Here is a 24,713-nt window from a genome sequence, read left to right on the forward strand (position 1 = left end):
GAGTAGCAGAATGCTGCCAGTGTTGCAGCTACAGCTACGATACAGAGCCTCTTTGTAACATATTAGATTCTCTTTCAGTTCATATATTTTGAGATACATACACACACTCAGTTCTTCCTTTTTTGAGGACATCTTTGTGTTTTGTTACCCTGATGTGACTTCTTCATCTTGGAATGATGGGGATCTTTCTAGCTTATGTTGGATTCATTTTCTTTTCAGTTATGTATATTCAACAAGGACTTTCTACCCAAGGTAAGATTAGTACTGTCAAATCTGTATGTGTGTTTTTCTATGCTAAAACAGACTGAGGATCGGATTTGGGGGGGATGGGGGGGGGGGAGGAAGGGGGGAAGGAAGCACCAGGAAAAAAGAAAATAAAAAGAGGAAAATAACCACAATGGATAGGGAATGAGGACATCAAGCATTAGGGTTATGTTTAGCTTAAAACTTGTCTGTAAATTCTCAGAGAATTTCTCACAGAAGTGAGAAGTTTCAACAAAGTAGGAATAAAACAGGCTTTCTTTACTTGATTGCAAAGAGGGAAATAACATGCACCTTGCAGAAGTGTAAAGGGGTGTCAGGGGGTGTTGGTGAATTGACATATGTGTGTTTGGGTTGTGCATGTTTTTATTTATGCATGCATGTATACAATAATCACCTACCCGTGTATGCATAATTATTGCATGCAGACCAAGTACCAGATACTGCCTCCTTTAAAATATTACAATCTCTTTTTGTGCTGCATCCCCTTCCCTCTCTTATTATCCTGCAATCTTCAGTCTGGTCTTCATTTTGATTCTGTGACTATGTGTATTTCTGTTCCTCATCTTCCCCCTCCACACTTCACCCCTCCCCCCCAACAAAAAAAAGGTGGGGGGGAATAAAAAGACAAAACCGACTTCTTTGAAGACCTTCCCTCTACCTCCATCTCCTTCCTCCCTCGTCGCCGAAAGGCACGCCTTGCATCTCAAGCAGCCCCGGAGCCGCAGGAACCAGTTGTTTGGGACCTCGCGGCTGCGGCGACGCTGTCAGCACCATGGACAGATCGCGCGGGGACGCCCCTCCCGCCCGCTGCTCGCTGCGCCCGGTCGCCGTCCCCCGATCCTTGGTCGCTGTCCCCCGATCCCCAGTTGCCGTACCCTGCTGCTGGCTCTCCGTCCATTCCTCGCTGCCCGCCGTTCCCTGCTCCCTGCCTGCCAACATCTACTTCCTGCCTGCCGTTCCCTGCTCTCTGCTCGCCGTCCTCCCTTGCCCGCAATCTCCCGACCTGTGCCTGCCGGCAGCTAGCAGCCGGCTTTGAGAGCCTGTGCCGTGCTGCGCTTGGCGATGCGATCGGGGAGGATGCTGGTTCTATTCCCCTCCGCGTTCCCACACCACTCACACCCACTGACCAGGAGGGGAGGGAATGAACAAACAAACCAAAACAAACGTACAAGCCTCGAATACACAAAATGCGCAATATCTTTGTCAGTTTAATTCAGTGACTAGCAATCTCTAGCTGGTGGGGGTGGAGAGGTGGAGAAGGATAGGGGGGAGGGAGTAGAAAATGTGACACCGTGAAATATAAAGCTAGTAGCTTTGCTAAGCATCCGTTGCCAAGCACAAATATAAGGAGAAAAAGAAAAACACTGGTTGAGCGTATTGCTACATTATCCCACCAATTCCAGGTTAGCTAGGAAGACGGATAAAGGGAGAGATAGAGGGGAGGAGACAAGAAGCAATATTTCCTCTGCATCATAATACACTCTAGTCAATCTGTAACAATGCATAATAGAAAGTAACATTGCAGGGACTTTCAAAATTTTCCTGATCTTGAAAAACAGTTTGTCTGTAGTCCCCCTCACTTGACTACTATGTCATACATATCTAAAGGAGTTATAGGGAAAGATAAGAAAGAAGTAAAGATGGGCTTAAAGAAATACTAGTACCTTGGACTTATGTCCATCAGGATTAACTTTTAAATCTGTCAGTGGTTCACTTAAAAGGGCAGATTCCACTTACTAAAGGGCCAGGATACAAGGGATACAAAGGTGAAGGTTATTTCTAGGAAGCATCTACCAGGACTGAAAAACAGAAAGTGTACTGTGTCTTGGTCTGAATATGAAAGCAGAGGTCCTCAGAAAGAATAACTGTCTCAAGTAAAGCCTTTGAAATGGGCAGTTTGATGAGTGGTCATAACCCGAACCTGAGATGAATACGTGTCCCAACAGCTGCTGCAGCTGACTGTGGAAGATTTAACAATTTACACATCTCCAGGTCTCCAGGTCAGCCCTACGAGATACAAAAATTCAGTTTGGGGTTTTTTTGTGGCTTTTTTTTCCCCCTCTTCCAAATTGGTCTTGCACAAAATCCGCCAGTGAGCCTCATGAAATACTTAATTGTGTCCAAGGGTATTTGGACCTAATCATGTGAAACTTTACTAGCCCATGGGAACAAACATGAGGGTCTATAGCATTTCCCTTGAGAAGAGTTTAGAGTGTAAAGCAGGTGGATTTGTGCACGAGGGAGGGAAGGCATACCTGTATGCACTAGAAACCAGGAAAGATAACATATGGGGAAACTGGAAAATCAGAAAAGAGAGGGAATGAGAAAAGAAAACAGAGAAATTAATTTAAAAAGGGACGGGGACGGGGGGGGGGGGGAGGAATAAAGAGACAGAAGAAAAGCCACATAAAAGCAGGGAAGAAACAATGAGCTGGAGATCCCAACATGTTATGCCTTTATTTTGCAGCAAAATTCACTGAATTTCCCCAAAATGTCACAGCCATTGAAGGGCAGAATGTGGAGATGTCTTGTGCTTTCCAAAGTGGCTCTGCTTCGGTGTACCTTGAAATCCAATGGTGGTTTCTACGGGCAGCTGAGGACCAAGAGGCTGGAGCTGAGGTGACAGGCACCCAGGTACTGATCCTATGCCATAGAGTCCCCAAAACACCTGGGATAGCCACATGAGAAAGGATGGAGAGAAAGGGAGGGAAAAAGAGAAGTTGGGAGAGAGAGAGAGAGAGAGCAGAAGGAGGTTCTGGATCTTCCCAGGGACTTAATTTTGACCATGAAATAACAGTGCAGGAACCTTCAGAGGACAAAGAACACCTCAGGGAATGGTACCTTTGGTGCCTGTCACTCAGAATGCAGACAGGGACTTCACAAAACCACACAGATTTCCAAAGTCTATTTTTTGTTCTTTTTTTACATTCTAATTTTCCCTTTGGAAAGCAGCTGTTCAGAGACCGCTTCCTGTGGGACATTTTTAATTTCCCAAACAGTAAGATCCTACATGTGCCCCCCAATTTACAGCTTGTTCAGTTGAGTTGGAACCCTTTGGCAGCCTTACTGCTGCCGGCAGCTGCTGTAGGAGGGCACACTTGGAGAGACAATGTGGGGAACCAATACTCCATAGAAAATAATAATTTAAAAAATCTAACAAATCATACAGCAGTATAATTTCAGACTTCCAAGTGGGACAGAGGGAGTCATGTCCACTTGCACTGCCATCCAGGGACGGTCTTCCACTGTCATCTCCGCGTCAGTCTCGGCGTTCGGCCGCATCGAAAAAACGCCCACACGAGTCGGACGGGAGGGCGGAGGATCCGTAGGGCAGTATCGCTCTGCCGAGCTCGGGGGCTGCCCTGTGGCCCTTGCCGGCTGTCCCCGGAGCGGCCCGCAGATGGCAGACGAGCTACGCTGCTCCGCGGGCTCCGCGGTGCGGCGCGGGACGCGGAGCGGGACGGGGGCGGGCTGTGACCCATGGCCTCTCTCCTTTCCCTGCAGGTGGAGCTCTTGCCCGAGAGGGACCTGGACAGCGACGGCACGAAGATCAGTGTAAGTGGCTCCGTGGAGCGCGGGCAGCCCCCCGCCGAGCACTGCCGCAGCCGCAGCCCATCCCAGGCACTGCCGGCAGCCACCTCGCAGCAGACACGGCCGGGGGCGCGGAAGCTATTCGCCTCCGTTTGCATCCTCTTCCCATCTGCACCGCAAGCTGCAGCGGGTGTCCAGCCGCCTGGCCAGCAGCCCTCAGCCCGTTGCTCACATATCCTGGCAGAGGGTGCTGGGACAACCCTGTCCCACGCAGCCCAGGTGTACCTTGGGAACCCTTGAACATGAAGGCATGGGCAAGAGAGGCCCAGGCAGTAGACCTTTAGCAAACTGTTTCCACCCAGTGAGCCAGACAACCTAAATCCATTCATCTATATACTTCTTGTTTTCATTTACCCTGGGCAACTGTGGAGTCTGCCTTAGTGCTCTTAAGCTGGTTTTAAGGCTGAAATTTGGCTATGAAGTTGCACTTCCCTTCAGTGGAGTGTGTGACTATTTTAATGGGCTCTTCCCCAGCTTCATATCTGCCGACAGAAAGAAAAGCTCAGAAAGTCTTTGGACAAGACCTCCCCGTTCAGAGTAATTTTCACTCTTGGCCCCTGAAACCCTTTCTTAGGAAAGCAGTGTTCTGACACCAGAGTTATCAATCTGCCATTTGGAGATTAAACCAAAATGTTGTCTCAACAAATGGTCATATGATGAGCAACATTTGTCCAGTCCTTGTCCAAGGAAAGGACGCTTTCCTCAGCATACTGAGTCAGACACAATGACAGCCCCTGACCTGAAGAGTTCAAACCCTTCTTCCTCAGCATCCCAGGAATAGTATGGTGCTAGGGCCATGGTGTAGTGCTTACTACAGTGGAAAAATAGATACTTAGCAGACACTGCAGCATGAGAATTCCTTATGAGCCCAAAGGGATTGTCCGTTTCTCAGACACAAGCCCTACAGAAGTGCCTTTTAGCTGTAGCCAAGACTGTAGGTATCAGTAAATCTTAAAACAGTAATGGACAGAGGGGAATCCTTTCTATTAAATACTTTGCTGCTTTTTGATGCCTGCAAATAGCTAACCAAGTAATTACACCAGAACAGAGTGTAGCTGGTTATAGTAAGTAGCAGGGTATTTGTAAATAAGAATTCAGATACATTATATTCAACATTATACATAGGTTAGCCATACTTAAATCATACTTATATAATACTTCTCAACACAGACTATAAGCAATGTGTGTCACGGACCATATCTTCAGTTACATTTGTAGATTATCTTACAAATGAGGCCCACATGTGGCCTTTGGATACTATTCCACTAGTCATAGTGCTAACAATCAATTTATTCCTCATTAATACTTTCTTATTCAAAACCTCCATAGCAATCCATAAGATCTGTGACATAGCATAAGCTGTAAAGTTTGTCCCATCTTTCAAGTTAAAACCGTCTTTCTCTCATTATGTATGCTAACAATTCATGATGAGATATTTATACAGTGTTTTTATAAACTCACGTAAAACATAGAATCATAGAATGTTAGGGGTTGGAAGGGACCTTTAGAGATCATCTAGTCCAACATTCCTGCTGAAGCAGGTTCACCTAGATCAGGTCGCATAGGAACATGTCCAAGCGGGTCTTGAAGACCTCCAAGGAAGGAGACTCCACAACCACTCTGGGCAGCCTGTTCCACTGCTCCGTCACTCTCATGGTGAAATAGTTTTTTCTTATGTTTAAGTGGAACTTTTTGTGTTCCAGCTTCATACCATTACCCCTTGTCCTGTTACTATCTACTATAGAAAAGAGGGATGTCCCAACCTCCTGACACCCACCCTTTAGATATTTACAAATGTTAATAAGATCATCCCTCAATCTCCTCTTCTCCAGACTAAACAGCCCCAGTTCCTGCAGTCTTTCCTCATATGAAAGATGTTCTATACCCTTGATCATCTTGGTGGCCCTGTGCTAGACCCTCTCCAGCAGTTCCCTGAGCTGAGGAGCCCAGAACTGGACACAGTACTCCAGATGAGGCCTCACCAGGGTAGAGTACAGGGGGAGAAGAACCTCCCTTGACCTGCTGGCCACACTCTTCTTGATGCATCCCAGAATGCCATTGGCCTTCTTGGCCATGAGGGCACATTACTGGCTCATATTTAGTTTATTATCAATCAGGACTCCCAGGTCTCTGTCTGCAGAGCTGCTCTTCATCAGTTCTGTGCCATTGATCACCACCCTCTGGGCTCTGTCATTCAACCAGCTCTTGATCCACCTTACTTTCCACTCATCCAAGCCACAGTGCCTGAACTTTCTGATAAGGATGTTATGGGAGACAATGTCAAAAGCCTTGCTGAAGTCAAGGTAGATGACATCCGCTGCTCTCCCCTTATCTAGTGAGCTGGTTATGCACTCATAGAAGGATATCAGGTTGGCCAAACAAGATTTCCCCTTGGTGAAGCCATGTGGACTCCCCCTGATAACCATCTTATCCTTCATATATTCAGTGATAACATTCAGGATGAGTTGTTCCATCACTTTTCCAGGGATGGAGATGAGGCTGACCAGCCTGTAGTTTTCTGGGTCATCCTTCCTGCCCTTTTTGAAGACTGGCGTGGCACTGGCCTTTCTCCAGTCCTCAGGCACCTGACCTGTCCTCCATGATTGTTCAAAAATGATAGAGAGAGGCTTAGCAATCACATCAGTCAGCTGTCTCAGCACTCTAGGATGCATCCCATTAGGACCCATTGACTTATGAGCCTTAAGCTTGGCCAACAAGTCTTTAACCTCTTCCTCTACCACCCAGGGCAAGTCCTCTGCTGTCCTGGCCTTCATGTTATCCTTGCTGGACTGGGCTTCCTGAGGGTCAGCCTTTGCCATAAAGACAAAAGACGCAAAGAAGGCATTCAGTACTTCGGCCTTTTCTGCATCCTCAGACACCAGGGCACCCTCAGCATTTAGCAGTGGGCCCACATTCCTCCTCGCTATCCTTCTGCTGCTGATGTACTTGAAAAATGCCTTATTGCTGTCCTTAACATCCCTGGCTAAATTTAATTCTAGAACTCTTTCCATTCATATGAAACTCCTTTAATCCTTTTGCTGAATGCGAGTCGCTCAGCAGAGATATACTATTTGGTTCGAATATGGTTTGAATAACTATCTAGCACTTTCTGTGTAATTAATATTACATAAGTTGTGCCTGAAAGTATGCAATCCATAGATTCAACTCAGTTTGCCAAGTATAACTTCAGAGCTGGATACAACACAACAAGGATATAAAATCTATCCAATACCTCAAAGCAATAATGCATTCACAAGTATTGCTCTTCAATTTATCAATCAGGAAGAGCAGGTACTTTACCAACAGTGGTGACTGTAGCATGCAAAGCTATCAGAAGCAATGTGTTATGTTATCACTGATAACACATGCCTACTTTCAGTCTAAAAGTTCTCTGTTTTTATGATCTACCATATATTTGTCACCCTGATGTTTCTTCATTGCCAGTTATTAAGATGAGACATCCATGTTTATGCATGTTTATGCTGGAACTAAGACCAAGTTCAAGAGTACTTCAAAGCTGAAGCATTCTTTCTGCCTCACTGAAGCCCTTCTAACTAGCTTCCTTTTAGGTAAAAATATTAATCCAGATTGATAGTAATAGCAAAATAATTAAATATAAATTTCCTAAAGTGATGAAACATATAGAAAGGAATCTCTGTAACCTTTCCTAATACATCTTAACACCTATCACACACTATGATTCTATGTGTGTTTTAATTATGTGAGACAAAAATCTGTTATTAAAAACAATTAAAAAATAAATCAGGGGTCTTGTTTTGGCTGATAATTTTAAAAAGAAGCTTGAATTTTTGCTGCAGAAATTATATATGACTTTTAATAAGTACATACTTATTCGAACAAGACAAAAGGAACTACCTGGCACAAGATGTCTTGCTATGGCTAATAAACAAAAAATACAAAAAGTTTGGACATATCTGAAGGAGACAATTGGAATGTTAACTGTGCAGTTCCAATATAGTAAAGACTACAAGCTAATCTAATAAATTTATATTTTAAAAGTTTAATATTGGCAAACATCTCCCACAAAATTGTTAATGCATTAGTTGAAAAACTGGATTATTCAGTAAAAACAATGCATTGGAAAGGTTTAACCAATGAAATGCACAAGTATTAGGTTTACGTAAGAAACCTAGTATTTAAGAATGTTCATGATCTTAAGCAATTAATTTGAATGAGTACAGTAGCTTGGGTTGTTTGTTTGAGGCCAATTAGCATTTCAGAGCAAACCATTTAAACAGTTTTGGAAAGATGTCAGACATCCTCATAGATACAAATAACCATACTCATCCTTGATGCAACTTCGGTGCAGTAAGCACAATTACACCACTGATTAATTTGTCAATCGATTTCTTTGGACAGAGAAAGAATAGCACCTGACAAGATACTTGTTTGTTTGTTTTTCCTGTCAAATTTGCAGACAGTGAAAGTTCAAGGGAATGATATCTCCCACAAGCTGCAGATTTCAAAAGTGAGGAAAAAGGATGAAGGCTTGTATGAGTGCAGGGTGACCGATGCCAACTATGGAGACCTTCAGGAATACAAGGCCCAGGCATTTCTCAAAGTCAATGCTAACAGCCACTCTCGGCGAATGCAAGCCTTTGAGGCATCTCCAATGTGGTTGCAAGACATGAAACCTCGTAAAAACATCTCATCAGCTGTTCCAAGTAGCATCCATAACTCTGCCAATCAGCGTGTGCGTGTCACCTCCAGCCCTGAAGCAGCAGCCAAAATCCCCAAACAAAGTCCACAATCAGGTATGATAAAGCATTTTGAGCTTTCATTTGATTGTTTACCAGCATGTCAAAGGAGGCTAATTCAACAAGGTAACCAGGAATTGTGACTAGGAAGAGTATGGTGCTCATTTATTCCTCTTCCTTTCTGGCTTTGTTCCTCCTGTTATATCCTTACTTCCTAAAAGCTGAAGAGTAAGTTTCTGGGCAGAAGAAGCAAAAAGCCTTAAATTCCTATATGTGGATTTATCTCTACTGGCTTTGTCCTCCTAAGGTTAGCTTTCTAATAAACGTTTGGCTTTCTCTAAGCAGTGTGTGTGGAGAGAAAGGGGCATGTCAGTGAATGACATGTCATTTTAAGATGGCTGTGAATCATAAATTAATAAAATGTTCATTCAGAAGTGTTTCTTCTTAAGTTAATTTACACCAGTCTTCTAACTTATGTTTCTAACCATTGGTGAAATTGATCTACTTTTAGTATCAATCCTATTTCCATAAGGAACTTGACCTCTAAACTTTAGCAGACCTTAGATGCCTCAATGACAATGCCTCAATTGTATGACATTTAGAAATTAACACTCTGCACATGCTGTTTGAAAGACTTTGTACAGCATTCTATGAATAACCTGTAAGCAATGTAAGTCTGCATTTTCTCCATTGAGTAAAATTCACAGTTATGCAAAGGTATATAAATATGTAGGAGTTGTAGCTGCTGATCACTATATGATGGCAGTAGAGAAACAGACCAGACAAAAATTGAAACATGTTGTAATTGATCAAAAAACATCTGGAAAACAAACTGTGCAACTTTAAGGGTTTCAGGGTTACTTCTCTTTATACTGAGGGCCCAGTATAAGGCAGGAGATTATAATCTAGCTGAAAATATATAATGAAGCTTGGTTTTCTGTTAGCAAATGCCATATTATCAAAATAAAGACTGAGAAGACAATTAATTTGATAGCACATCCATTGTGAAACCACTTTCCTCTTACAGGCATATTGTTAGAAAAATATTTTGATAAGGAAAATGCATTTTGCTACAGATTGGAACAATACAATTATTCATGTGACAATTCTTATTGCTATTAGAAAAGATGATGCACATTGCTATCACCACTTTACCACTGTGTACATTTTCTAAAACTTATGTTCAGTGCTATTTCCTTGGAATAGACCCACTATCATTTTTTAGCTCTTCCAAAAATTTTTCATCTGTTTGAAGAAAAGAAACATTTCAGTTGATTTGAAATAATCATTCTGCCATGGTTTTCCTTTCAGGGAAATGTATATACCACATTTCCAGTGGACTGATACATTTAAAAGTAGCAGACTTGTCCATAAAGTGAAAACTATGGTTTCTAATCAGTTATGTGTGAAATTAATTACAATAGTCACAAGTGTATGAAATATGTAGCTACAGAGTACATTGCATTATGGCCAAAGTGTGCATACAACAGCTAATCCACTAAAATCCATTAAATCACTTTGGATATATAATTGGTTTGACAATATTGTTTATGTCTTTAGTCCAAGTGAAGTCTTTCCTGATTACTGAATATTTGTTATTTGAGGGCTAGTAGGTTATTACATGAAACATCTCTGTAAAAAAATACACACCACACAAGAAACCAACCAAAAACCCATAGAAAAACTTAATCTCTGATTTCTTTCCTCAGCAAAGATTACTGCAGATCATGTCCAGACAATCCTAATCACAAAAGAATCAGTATTAGGATTAATTTCAATTTAATGGACACTTGATACACAGTAATTACTGATAGTTTTTTTGATGAACATCAGTTTAACTCTTGAGAACCAAGATTTACGTTCCTTTACTTGGGAAAATTTGGACCTGATTTTCCAGCTATGGTTTGATTTGGATTTTTACTCCATTTCACACTTACTGTACACCAATAGAAATACCCACAGGGGCACAAAGCAGTGAGTCTGTAGCACTGTCTAACTTTGAGGATCAGCTTCAGTGAGGAAGGGAGAACTCAGAAAAACAGAAAGGTGGTGTTATAGACATAGGTTTTCTTTTTATGATATTGCATCAAAAAATCTCCTTTTATTCTCAAATGAGAAACTCTTCTCTTCAACATTATGCTAACTACATGCGCATGCACAAGACTGCTGTGTGATTACATCATATGTAAGCAATGTGTCCATCCAGCCTAGAACACAGAAACGTCTGAATAAAAATTTATTGTTATTAACCACATATTGTATTTTGAAAATATGGAGGGTAATTGTGATGTGTCTGTCCATGTTGAGTAATACATTGACTTCAGCAATAGTATTTGAAGAGATAAGTACTATTAACCATAGACAATTGTATCAAATGTTCTTCAATATTAGCTAGCCAGTGGATTGTTATTGGCAAGCAATATATTTTACTGTGTTGCTCATAGATGATATTTTAGATTCTTTCCCTATTTATTTATTATTGTAAAAAAATGTTTTCAGCAGAGGGAAATATGACACTGCAAAATTACTGGAAATTCCTTATTTGTCTATTTATGAACAACTCAGCTAAGATAAGAAAGATAGTATGAATATTTTGCCCCACAAATTTGGTTTTGAAAGGTAGATAACACTCTACTTAACTCTTTCTCTCCTGAATCACACCACAGTATTTCACTTATTTCTTAAAAATAGATACATAATAGGCAACTATAGAAACATATTTTACAGTCACTGTCATTTCAAAATATAATTTCCCAACTGAACAGATATTTCTGCCATTCTCTTCCTTTGCTCAAAAGTAAGAATATCTGTGATAATTATGAGGGAGCTATATAGTGAGGTCTGACAAATTGAAGCAATATGACATCCACTCAGCATTTTTTGCTGCTCTGAAAAATGTTATGTGAGTGTAAAAAAGATATTTGTTATTGTTAGTGTAATAGAGATTCAATATAGGAAGAAAGAGCTAAAGATAACATCTCCCACAGGTAGTCTAGATAACATACTGAGAAGTGCTAAACATCTAACTCAAAATAGGAACGCTAACGTAGCTTGACCTTTTAATTTTATATTCATGGGCTGCAGCAAATGAAGTAAGCCATCACAGCTTTACAGGATTCTGAGTAATTTGACAGGGTGATCTGCATGTATCCAGAAAATGTCCTATGTAGGTGGAGTAACAGACATTTTTTTTCCCCTGCATAATTCATAACAATGTTTCTCAATTCAAACGTAAATGTACAGAACCTTGTAACTTTAAGCAATGTTGCAGTTATCTGAAGTCCAGGAACTACAATGAATTAACGTAAAAAGAAGTTAAATAATCTACAAGCTGCACCAAATCTCACGTTTTCATGGATGTAAATCTAGACAAACTCTGCTACCTGCATTCAAGCCACTTAACCTTTGTAGCAACAAAAAGGGATGCAGAATTTGATGTGCTGAGAATGTATATATCCCCCTAAACTCTTCCTGTTCTGTCAATGCTCTATTAAAGCACTCAAAGCCATTAGTTGCTTTTCAGACTCAAGAAGATCAGACACAGTGAACTCAGGAGGGAATAGCTACAAATGAAGAAGTGACGTTATGTCCATTTTCTGGCTGCTTATGTACAGACTCTACACATTTCTAGCAACTTTTTGTTCTTTCCTGAAATAATAAATTAAACAATTCAATTACATGCTGAAACTGTTCCTATGATGATGGCAGACTTGCAGTGAATGATGTGAAAAGGTGCATGAAGGAGAAGGTGGTCTTTACCTAGGAGAAAAAAACCTGGATTCTTGACATCACAAATCACACTGAAAAGCTGATCATCAGGCATGAATGCAAAACAAGACAATGAAAACATATTTCTTCCATCCTTTGGTACTGATAAACTGATGATATTCCTTCCAGCCTTCGTTTTTATCTGCAGAATTCAGGAGTCTTTTATTATCAACACAAATTTTCAGTCTTCATTGGAATCTTCTGGGATATAAACCAGCTTCTGTGTTGGTTTGGTTTTTATGCTATGTCTTATAAAAGGAAGGGATAAAAAACCTGCTGTAACTTCTGCCAAGATGACAGCCAACATTATTGCTTTCTTCATTAAGAGAAAGACTTTGTGGCTGCTGTTTTAGAAACTGTCAGTACCTATAAGGATGGGAGACACTATTACTGGGATGGTTGCACAGCAAAAAGTCAAGTTTCTCTTTCCTCCTAGGAGGATTTCATTAAAACAAAAGCCAAATGAGTTTTGTTCTTACTGTTCTGAACCTTATTCAGCCTTTTTTAGATATTCTTTCAAAAAGAAGATGATGCAAGAACTATCCCATTTTACATCTGTGTCATGGTTTTGCCAAATCAGCAATGAAGAACCATGACAGTCTCTTGATCACTGCCCCCCATCCATGCCCATCCTCATTAGGATGCTGGAGGCCGCAGCAACATGGGATGAAAAAACAAATAACCAAGGGTCTTGTGGATTGAGACGAGGGCAGGGAGGGCTTGCTGCCAATCATGGTTCTGGGCAAAACAGACTCCACTGCCCAACTTAGAGAGGAAAGTAAGGAAAGTTTATTCTACTACCTACAAGAAACAAAACCAAAACAGAACAAAAAACAAAACTAGAGCAGGATGATGATCAAAATACAACCAGCACTTTAAGATCTCCCTCTTTTCTTCCCAGGCCCAGCTCAGTGTTCATGATATCTCTACCTGCTCCCCTCTCAATGGCTCGGGGGGGTAGGGAATGGGACATGTGGTCAGTCTCTCACAGACAGGCTCTGTTGCTTCTCCCTTCTCAGAGGAGGACGACTCCTCGCATCCTTCCCATGCTCCAATACGGGATTCCTCCCATGGGACACAGTCTTTAATGAACTTCTCTGATGTGGGACATTCCCAACAGTTACAACTTCTGTGAATATGAGGTCCTTCACATGGGATGTGGCCTCCTCTAGGCATAGTCACTGCCCCTAGCACAGGGTCTTTTACGAACTGCAAACGAATCACTGCTTCACCAATCCTCTCCACACGCTGCAGGGGGGTTCTGCTCCAGCACACCTCCTCCCCTCTTCTCTTACTGACCTTGGGGTCCACAAAGTCACTTCTCTCTCTCTTCCAACTCCTTGAACCACCATCAATCAGAAAAGGACAGAACAAAAAGGAACAGGAAGAACTCTTCCAACCTCTTCTTCTTAAAAAAAGATTGTGTAGGTGCCTAATTGGCTCAGCCCCAGAAGTAGATCTGACTCAGAGCTGGGTGGCTCCTATAAGAAGTTGCTCAATACTCTCCCCATAACCAGAAATGGCTCCACACAAAATCCTGACAACCTGTATACACTACAATCTCTTTTTTTACATGAAACTTACATTTTGATTCTCTATTCCTGAAATGAAGCTGCTCCACTTTTTTAGCTTATCTGAAATAATGGAATAAATTCTAATCATGTTAATTGATACAGTCCTATTAGCTAGTAAGTTGTCAACCTCAAGATTGATCTATAAGCATCTTCTGAGAAGTGCCAATCTGTTCCAAATAATTCATGGAGCAAGGTCTTAAAAACAGTTAAACACCCTTTTTATGCCAAGATTTCCTATGCAGGAGGAACTCACTACTGCCTTCAAAGAAACTTTTCGTTCTTCAAGGAACGACATCTTAATTTTTTAGATGTGCACACCTATTGATAGAATCAAATACATACAAGCATTTAAACTCCTACTCCTAATTCTTAGTCCAACTTAACCAAGTAATGAACAGTTTTGGATAGATCTACAGTTTTAACTTTCATCACAAGCAAAATGGTATCTAGTTTTTGTAATTATCCCTCACTGCCATTGTTAATCACAGTTACAGTAACCTTTCTAATAATTTCTCTTCTTCTTACAAAGACATGGCTTCAGGAATTAAGAAGAGAAAGCACATAGCAGCCAATATGTGCTCATACACATTTTATTGTTCTAAAAGTGGCTGTTCAATCTCACATACTCATGACAGACTGAGTACTGAGTATTCTTTGTTCCAAACATATTCTCTTTGAAATAAGAGACACTATTCTGATCCTTAGTTATGCCTGTGATTAAGTACTAATATTGAGTCATAAAAACCAATAATGGACTTCTCAGATTTCTTGAGATAATAACAGATTCTGTCAAACATATTATATCCCCAATGTAACTCATATTCCTGCAGAAGTGATAGTTTGGAAAGAAATGTTAAATAACCCTAATCACAAGCAGAGTAACATTGAATCTGAGAAAGCAAACAATGGCAGATTAAAAACAGCCTAATATAGGAATAAGGACTCCATAGAAGATTTCCATTTTTATTTTTCAAACAAAGCCTGGACTACTTTTGAGCAGCTGCTTTTTTAGATAACATACAAGTTGTATACATGAAAATAAATAAAACTGCCTTTGGATACTGCACTATATATTTGCGTCCCTTAAAGCCAATCCAGAAACGGTGAGGACAGTTACAGCAGGATCTAAATTCACAACATTTAGGAAACTAATGTGGCCCTTTCTCCATCTAAGTTGCTATTTATCTGCATGCATATAAACTGAGATCTTTTCTATTCTTTTAGTAACTTTACCAGTATATTTCATCATCCCTCTGCTATTGCTGTATATGCACTGAATCACATCTCTTCCCTTCTTTTAGCTATTTAACTGAACTTTTAGAAAAAAACTGTTATCAAGGTCTGGTAGAGGCATCCTTCAGGAGTTCCCTGAGTAGCAGAATTACAGTTTTTCTTTTCTTTTCTATTCTTTTCTTATTTCTTTTCTACATGCATTATATAACTTGCTTTGGAAATTAAGCACTGAAAAGATTGCAAATGGGCCTCACAGCAGAGAAGGATAAGAGAGGAAGAAACGGAAAATAGGGGAGAAAACAGCTATTTATGAGTTGTTAATCAATTCACTCAAATTGCTTTTCATTGCTACAGAATCAGGCAGCTTGCACTGGGTCATCAACCTATGTGATGGCCTGCTCTTGAAATAACTGATGGGATTTCCTTGCTTCAGAACAAAACATATTTGTTACTTGATATACATAGAGCAAAGCAGAGAACATTTTTGCTTGTTTCACATGAGAAGCAGAAATTTTCCTGTCTGTGGTGTCCTACTTCATTACAAAAATCCTCTCCATCATTGCACATTGAAAAGAATGGATAGAATCATCTTCTCGTTGGAATGAATATAACTCTGCTGAAGCTAAAAGAATGTAATTTAATTAATATAGAAAAAAGAAATTTATATCAAGCAAGAGAATGAAGATGAATTCTATTAAGAAAGTGAGACTGAATTGTAAGAATCTTAAGCTTTACTCAGCTTGTACCACTTGAAGTTTAGGACAGTGAAGCTGATTTAGAGAAGAATGAAGGAAAAGAAAGTATCTGAAAACTTCATTTTCCATTTCTTTGAGATTCAGGGTGAAGCAGAATTCTTGATGGTTAGTTTTATTTTTTTCTTTAACTTTGATCATCTTTTTGCTAGTGTTTATCTTTGAAATCTTAGGCCAGTCTAGTTAGAAAACAGAATACTTTTAGGATTTTCTTACTCTCTGGACTGGGATTTTCCACTTGATTAAATAATTCATGAGCTTCAAAGATATTCCAGACATATAACTTTATTTACAGCTACAGTGATAATCAATTAATCCTGCTTTACTGCTGATGAAACTGGGTGTCATTTGAAGAACTGTTTATGATCTTTCCATTGGCCTTGTGAAGACTGCCTCAAGACCTTCATCTTACCTTATCATAAGGAAGTTGCCTATCATACTTTTTGAAAGTGCAACTTTCTGTCTTGTCTGTGTGTGGGTGTTCTAGTCTGATCTACTTCACTGAAGTTTTTTCCCCCATCTATTGAAAAATAGTAATGTCTTGGAACAAAGCTACCTAATATTCTGAGAATAATAAAAACGTGAAAATTAATTGCTGCAGCCAGCATTCCCAAGGCTTCATACTAACAGAAAAAAAAAATCATCAACAGCAAAAAACCCCCAAACCAGATAACAAATTGTAGTGGTTTAGTCCTGGCTGAACTATAACAAAACCACCCAGTTACTCTTCCCCCATCTCAGCAGGATGGGGAGGAGAATCAAGAGAGAGTTCTAGAACTTTGTGGATTGCGATAAGGACCACAAGGAGTAGGCAGTTACAGTGCCGACCGAGGGACCCAGCAAAAGCAGCCCGACAGCAGCCGCAGCTCCCGCACTTGCCACAGAGCCCCCGAGGCCAGCCGCTGCCCTGAGAGCCTCCGCGTGATGTCACACGGGATAGCACAGCCTGGCCACAACCCCTGGCGGCTGTGGGGAGTTAACCCTATCCTGTCCAAACCCAGGACGCAAATCTAGATGATAGTTCTGCCAGTCTAATTTCTACTGCTGTTATTTCCTCAGCTGCTGCTGTTGCCTGTGCCACTTGACTGAGTTTTTTGGCCACCAAATAACAGCTATAGGCCTATAATGACTGTAAAAATGACTTCTGCATGACTGCAGAAAATGATGTCTCTATCTCCATTCTGTGCAATGGAAAAAAGAGTCAAAATGACAAGATGTTTTGTCAAGGTACAATAATAGATTAATTATTAAGCCAAGAACTAGCAATAAGTCTCACAGAGAGCTAGACATTCAGATGTTGCAAAGCTCTTTAAGAGAAAAATACTGTTTGAAAATATGGTTACATAGCATTGTGACTGTCCAAAACTCTGCCAAAATAACAGGTCAGTTACCTATTTTGCACTCAAATTATTCTCTTGCATACAATATATACTGATTAGTGATCATGTTACACGTGAAGAGTCTCTGAATAATGATGAGTGACATTTCATGATTATGATTGATTCCACATCTCGAAAGTTAAAAATCTGAAAAAAACTCAGAAAAAAAACAAAAATATAGAATGTGAAGGAGAGAATTAGAATAGAATTCAGCACAAATACTTTAGGCTTCATTCTCACAATTTGCCATTAGTGCAATGTGTCTGTAGGGGTGATAATGTTCTATTTTGCTCTTAAAGTTTAAAATGTTGCCACCCAAAGTCTCTGTCTTGCCCAATCAGAAGTTGTTGCCACAGATTTGTATGACAGAAGGAATAGGAGCCTGCTTCTCAGCTATCCCAATTCAGTGTTGAGCATTAAATTAAGCCTCTACGACAGTCACTAAAAACATTGGATTGTTGCATTGATGAAAAGATGGCATGGATTTTGCTTTTATCAGTCCTACAATCGGGGTTTTAATTTTTCTAGGAGAAGGAGGTAGAGAGATGGAGGCACTATTATCTTAAACCACTACAGCTCAAACCGGTAAGAGCTCCTGAGTTATAGCTCTTAGACAGAGGTGTGTTCTATTGGTCAGAGGCATTATTCTAACCTCTGTAAGCACTACATTATCCACTAAGCAAAGGATTAGAAGAATGGCCCCAGCCTCAAAACAGGCACCATCTAGGAATCAGAGAGAAGAAAACAAGTCTTACCTAGTTACAGATAAATGAGAGGTACAGATAAATGGGAGCTTAGCTGAGTTCCATGAAAATAGCTTTTATATAAATTATATAAATAGCGGGAGATCAGGCTGACTGTATGTCAAACACAAGCCTAAGCAGTGTCAGATGTGAGAAGAAAAGAGCTTGAATATCTCATGCTGAAATATTTGCAAAGAATGATAATTTTCCTTCTGTCTGTGTTATAATAACTTTTTTTGTATACATTTTTCTTGGTATGACAGTGCTGTTGAAGATGACAGAAAAATATTAAGTATCATCCTACTTAAGATTTTTTTCTGATAAAAGATGAACAGGACTCAAAAAGCACAGGAAGAAAAAGACGAGTTCAATTCTATTTTTATTCAAATGAAACTCTTGTTAACAATTTTATTATATCGTTCAGAAATGACTCTGTTAACAGTTTAATTACAGTATGGCATATATCAAATATACACACTTTTATATATATTACAAAAATGCTGAGCAATCTGTACTGGAGCCATGTTTAGTTAGCAGAAGCTGGTTAGTAACAAAAGAGAAAATTCAAGAAATTTTGTTACCAATTTAAATTCCCGCCTTCAGGATGGGATATAAATGTGTGTAAGTAAAAGGATGGGGATGAGTTACCACAGAACAGTCACAAAAAATATATTCACTTGGGAATCAGCCGTTTTATAGAGATAAATATAAATTTGTTGTTTTATGTCTATTTTTTGTTACATATTAAAAATAGTTTAAGACATTTTGTATCCATGGTTTTCAGGGATAGAGGAATGTGTCCAGTGATTATAAGAACAGCCATAAAGCATACTACCAGTGTTTTTTAAACAGTATGTAAGATTGATTAATTTGCCCTGTATAGTATGTTTGCCAAAGACAGTGGTGAGTAATTATCACTATTTTAGGCCAATTACTGTACAGTCAATAGAGAAAGATGGACTCAAAGCCTAAGCAAAAATACCTACATTAAGAGGCTTGAATATGATACCACTTGTCATTTGTCATTCAGTTCCCCAAAAGCCAAAGCAGATGATAGAACTTTAAAATACACATGGGAAGTATTTCCCCCAAGGAGAAAAAGAGGAACCTTAAAATTTGTGAAAGGGAATGTTTTTCCTCAATTTGGATATATATTCCATCAATATAGGAGACCTATATGTAACTGTGATTCCTGAAATTCAGAGGACTAAAAATCACAGAATCATAGAATGGAAGGGGTTAGAAAGGACTTTTAGAGATCATCTAGTCCAACTCCCCTGAAAAAGTAGGTCCACTTAGATCAGGTTGCACAAGATCTCGTTCAGGCATGTCTTGAAGACCTCCAAGGAAGGAGACTCCACAACCTCTCTAGACAGCCTGTGCCAGGGCTCCCTCACCCTCACAGTAAAATATTTTTTTCTAATATTTAAATTGAACTTTTTGTGTTCCAGGTTCATCTCATTACCCCTTGGCCTGTTGCTAGATAGAACAGCAATTAGTCAACCAAAGAGGAAGAAACAATTTATGTAAAACTTGTGTGAGATGTATTAAAATAAAACTCTGATAAAATCAAACATACTTGGTTTCACCTGTCTTTATAGATGTAAAAGTGTAAGCACCTTCTCATAAATCTTATGGTTCAGTAATATCTCCAGCAAAATTAAAGCAAGTATTTCACAAGCTTTTACTTCCTTTACACAGAAATAATGGAAAAAAAAATATCGTGGTTTCAGCAGGCGCTGACAAGAGGGCTATTTCAAATCTAATACTATAAAGCAGAGTGTAGCAAAACAAAAATTCAGACACTTTAAAATGAAAAATACCAACAGTAATTCCTGAAAAATGAAACTTCCAAGGTTCCAACATCTTTGTGATTTCAGAAACAAAATTAACTCATATTCAGCACAAGCTGGGAATATCTCTCACATATATATGCATGGATATTTTGCCATCATCTAGGATAGGCTTTTATGTGACTGTCTATATTTGTCCTGCACTGTTCAGCAAAAAAAACCAGGATTCTACTCAGACATCAGTCTTCCCTTGTGATCGGTGTCTTACTGATTAAAGGAAACCCAACGATATCTTCACTAAACATACATGTTTGGTAAAATATCAAATCAATGCTGTTGAATTCACAAATTTATTCTATTATTTCTATGAAGATACACTACCCACTATAAACATTACTGTAAGAATTCATACTTCACAGGCTTAAATGGGTATTGAGACTTACAGTACATGAGACTGTTACATTCCAGAGACCTCCCAAACCTTAGCAAACAAAGGAATGAAAGACCTGTTAAAATTTCAAAACTTGCAGATGCAAACTGATTGAACCCCAAGGCGGTTAACCATGTAAGGAACACTTACAAACAGGGGATGCAAAAACTGTAAGTGTCTGGGACAACTGCTTAGATTAAGAATCTTTTTTTTTGTAGTTGTGAAAAATAAATGGGCAAAATAATGAAACCATTATTTGCTTTTTCTCTACTTATATCCCAAAATCTCATATATTTTTGTATGATTTTTGTCTGATCAATACTTTAGTGAAAGTAAGGGACTGTATTTATTCAGGCCTGAGATCAGTAACTACTTTTTGATCAATTAGGGTTTATTAACTATTTCTAACTTTTACTGGCTTTGTTTTTTACTTACATGCTCTAAAATTAATCTCATTAACAGAACAAAATTGATGTCTAGCTAGTTAGTTGATACACTATGAGACAAGAAATATGGTACAGCATTTGTGACAAAGATTATTTTATTATTTTTAACATTAAGATTCAATTGTTTATCGTGATTCTTTTCCTAGCCAAATATGTAAATCACGTATTTGAATAATTTCAAATTTCAAAGAGCTTAATGGCATGAACTACTGTTTCATAGTCTTGCATAGAAACTTATCTCATGATCAGATCCCTTTGCCAAACCAGAATTTGTTTTCACAAGAAGGCTAAGTATTTCATGGATATTTACTCTTTTGGATATATGTCAGTGGCAGGAAAGAAAAGACAATACATACCTAGATGATCTCTAGAAGTCTCTTCCAGCTTCTACTATTCTGTGATTTTGTAATCCTGCAATTTACATATCACAAGCAGACTTTAACTGGATCCCAACAGCTGACAGGTCAAAACTGAGAAACCCTGACCCACACATCATGTAGAGCTTAGCTAATAACATAGAAATACTATATGCATACATAGTATTGTTCTACTTCCATATTATCATCTTAGAGGGTAATGTAATCATAGCCCAGCTTTCCCAATGTTCTTGACCGGCAATAAAATGCATCTATTTATTTATTTATTTATTCTGTATTTTTGAAACGTTATGTTCTGTATTTTTGAAACATTATGACCTGTATTTTTTAGATCACTACAACATTACACATTTTTTGATTACAATCTGTACTTAGATTTACATCTAATAATAGTGAAACTAAATCTCTGGTTTAAACACTTTATGACTTTTATATTGACATTTAACATGGTAATTTCTGACTATTTCTGGTCACTCTTCCATTATCAAGATGGAAACAAAAATAATAGAATATGGGCAAATATGACAGAATAGAAAAACAAAATAATCTAAACCATCTGGTTTTGCTTTTGTTATGTTATTACTCTACATTTATAGCTTTCACATTTCTGAAATCTAAAGAAATACTTTAGTTCATGAGAAAACCAAACAATTTTTTTACATAGGAAAAAAAAAGGAATAAAAAAAGGAAACAACCTCTCCCCACACCTGAGTATATTTCAACTGCAATGTAAGATGTACTAATCAGTTCCTGAAACAGAAGACATTGTTTATGACACTGATTTCCAAGAATCCTAACAGCTTCTTTCTTCACATATAAGTTGAAATTTTTTTAGTTACATTTCCTCTAAATTTTTCTGATGTGTTCAGTATTGCATTAGCTTGTATTTACTGCATAAACTCTAACCTAAATCCTTTGCAAGAATTTACTGGTTACAGAAGAACATGTATTTAGAATATGTGATGTGAATTAGAGAGAGATAGTGATTTATACAGGAACTGAACATTAGAAATAAAAAAGCTATCATATATATGCAATATATGACAAAAAAAAAATCAAAGAATGATTCACCTACAAATATTATGGTGTTGTTTTTCCTACTGTGAAACAACTTAAACATATTTTGTATCACACCGTTTCTCTCCCACACATTACAGCTTTCAAATTCTCAAATTATAATGCCATTAATTGTTTAAAAAGCTTTTTAAAAATATCCATGAGACTCTTCTGAGTAATTATCCTTATGTTCATTGTACATATTTTGTGTAAGGGAAATGTATTTCCAAAGACTCCCTTAGAATTATCTTGAGCGGTGTATTTCTCTACTACAATCAAAAAACATTTTCATAGACTAGAACAAGTGAAAATAATTCAAAACATCATTAAATGCTCCAACACTAAAAAGGATCCTAACTAAATTCTCTTAACATAGTTAGGAAAAGAAAAATCTTTACAAAAATCTGTGAAATGACAATTTTTACACCTTACCTGAAAAAGAGAACAAATTCATGATGCAAATAAACCCAAAACTAGACATGGAACTCAAGTCTTGAGCACAAGCTTGTAAATACTACCTGAATGAGAACAACCCACAGGAAGAAGTTAGAGCAGATTTGCTGTGTGTTTCCTTGTTCCTAATACAGAATATGTATTTTGAGAAGCCCAGGAAACTACTACAATGTAATTCAGGTAGACTAGTATTATCAATTGGACAAGAGAAAAGTAGACTTCTCAGTCCTGTCACCATTCAGTAGGAACTAAGTTCAGAGTTCCATTGGACTTCTTTGAAAATCTTTGTAATGTCTTTGAGATATGTTTCTACTTAAAAGTTAATATTCATTTTGAAATATAATTTACACATGGATAATTGAAATATCACTGTTACTTAGAAGCTCTTGTGCATGTGACACCAGACAGTCCTTTATGGAAACAACTGTGTATGCAGTGTCTCACTCCATGTATTTACAAAATGAAGCAGTGATATGTGGCTTAGTTTAATCCCCTTTTTTTTAAGGGAAAAAAATTACCAAATTCCGAAACAGAAATACTTCCTGCTACACAGTTAGCAGATACAGAGAAATGCTTTACTGATAAACGTCTAAAAACTTTAAAAAATGAGAATTTACTGTGAGTTCTTTTTTGTTTCATTGTGTATATTTTTTGTGAGAATATAAATGGGTTTTTCAAATGGCAATGGAACCTAGTATTAAGTTTAATATTAAATACTTTCTAAACATAGCTTATGCATGATTAATAGACTTTTTTAAGTTGCCAGTTATTAAAAATCCATCATTATTATGGATAGCTCAAAACACCATTATTACTTTGTTGTAGAACTGATACCTGCAACCATCCTTTTCAAGTATACAACAAAGGTATAATATCTATTAATTGTGCATTAACCTCTTATAATTGGAATTTTATTTATAGTATAATCAAAATAAATTTGTGGTTTTCACCTCAAGTAATATGTTTCAAATTCTGAATGTAATTCTTTATGATATAAGAGTTATTACACACTGAGACCTGGTATGTAAGAAACCTAAATACTTGCACTTGGTATTCAGACATTTCAATTTAATTAGTCTAGTTCTGAATGGTTTTATTCTAATAATGAACTTTAAATATAAAGTTATATTTTTAGAAATGATATGTGCTATTGTTTCCATAGCTTTTAAAAAAAATAATAATCTAGAAAAATATAATTTCTCTGAGGTACACACTCTAAACTTTTAGCATTCTTTTCTCCCTTGTAAGTAGCACAGCCATTTGCCAGTATCTCCTGTTTTACATGAAAACCCTCTTTAGTCACCAGGTGACCTTTTTGTTAGTAGTCAATGATGTGATGCTGGAAATGACTTTGTAAAACTCTGAGGTGAAAGGTGTTTGGCTTTCTTCATCTTAGTATGTGGTTTCACTGGATAATATTGTTTAAAAAGACAGACATGAAACAAAAGCAAAGCAAAACAGACCAAACCAAACCTTCCTGGGACTGAAATACTTTGTATGTGTTGTTATTTGCAGTGCATGCCAAGACATTCATGGGCACCAGAGCCAACCTGGCGAGCTAATTAAATATATAAATGTATGTGTTTAAAACAGCCTTATAAGGAGCATTGGAAATCTGCAAGATGAGCGAATATCTTATAACTTCTTCCGCAGGTGCGAGGATAGCTACAAGCCATGGACTTTCTGTCCTGCTTCTTGTTTGTGGCTTTGTGAAGGGTGCTTTGCTTTAATCTAAAAGTGCTGACTTTTTCCAATATCACTTTCTCTTCTTAAAGCAAAGAGCAAATCGCCTGTAAAATCCACGGAGCGGACAGCAAAGTTGACCCTAACCTCCAACCACCACTCTGCACCCAATGTACTCTAAATCTCTACACAAGGAGCACCTTCTTCAGGAATTACAAACAAAAATACTAAATAAATAAGTAAATAAATATTATAAAAAGAAGAGGATACCATGTTTTCTTGATATATCTTGTTTTCTTTGATGTATCACTGATCTTTTATTTGAAGAGAACTGGTGTGATGTAATCAAACATTTTGTAACAGCAAGACCTATTTCCCTTTCTTTTGGCAAGGAGAAACCTCATTCTTAACTTCTCAGGGGTTGGCCTCCAAGTCATCAGTATTACGGAATTA

At 38.3% G+C, this 24,713-nt stretch overlaps 1 protein-coding gene across 2 annotated transcripts; it reads left to right on the forward strand.

Moving 5' to 3' along the window:
• Nucleotides 1–173: 173 nt before the first annotated feature.
• Nucleotides 174–24,441, forward strand: VSTM2A (V-set and transmembrane domain containing 2A). 2 transcript variants are annotated; one of them, XM_061995853.1, is made up of 5 exons: nt 174–252; nt 2,732–2,898; nt 3,769–3,819; nt 8,294–8,630; nt 24,353–24,441. In XM_061995853.1, exons 1-5 carry the CDS (start codon nt 174–176, stop codon nt 24,439–24,441), a joined length of 723 nt encoding a protein of 240 aa, XP_061851837.1. The 2 variants fall into 2 exon arrangements, with proteins under 2 accessions (XP_061851837.1, XP_061851839.1); XM_061995855.1 differs by lacking the exon at nt 24,353–24,441 and adding an exon at nt 24,231–24,307.
• The last annotated feature ends 272 nt before the right edge of the window (nt 24,442–24,713 follow it).

The sequence above is a fragment of the Colius striatus genome, chromosome 4 (assembly GCF_028858725.1).
Source record: "Colius striatus isolate bColStr4 chromosome 4, bColStr4.1.hap1, whole genome shotgun sequence".
NCBI lineage: Eukaryota > Metazoa > Chordata > Aves > Coliiformes > Coliidae > Colius > Colius striatus.

Bases quoted from the DNA above. Each gene is read 5' to 3' on its own strand.
- VSTM2A (XM_061995853.1), top strand. From the start codon at position 174: ATGATGGGGATCTTTCTAGCTTATGTTGGATTCATTTTCTTTTCAGTT. The intron at 3,820-8,293 runs GTAAGTGGCTCC...TCAAATTTGCAG, and splicing joins GCGACGGCACGAAGATCAGT to ACAGTGAAAGTTCAAGGGAA. The intron at 8,631-24,352 runs GTATGATAAAGC...CTCTTCTTAAAG, and splicing joins CAAACAAAGTCCACAATCAG to CAAAGAGCAAATCGCCTGTA.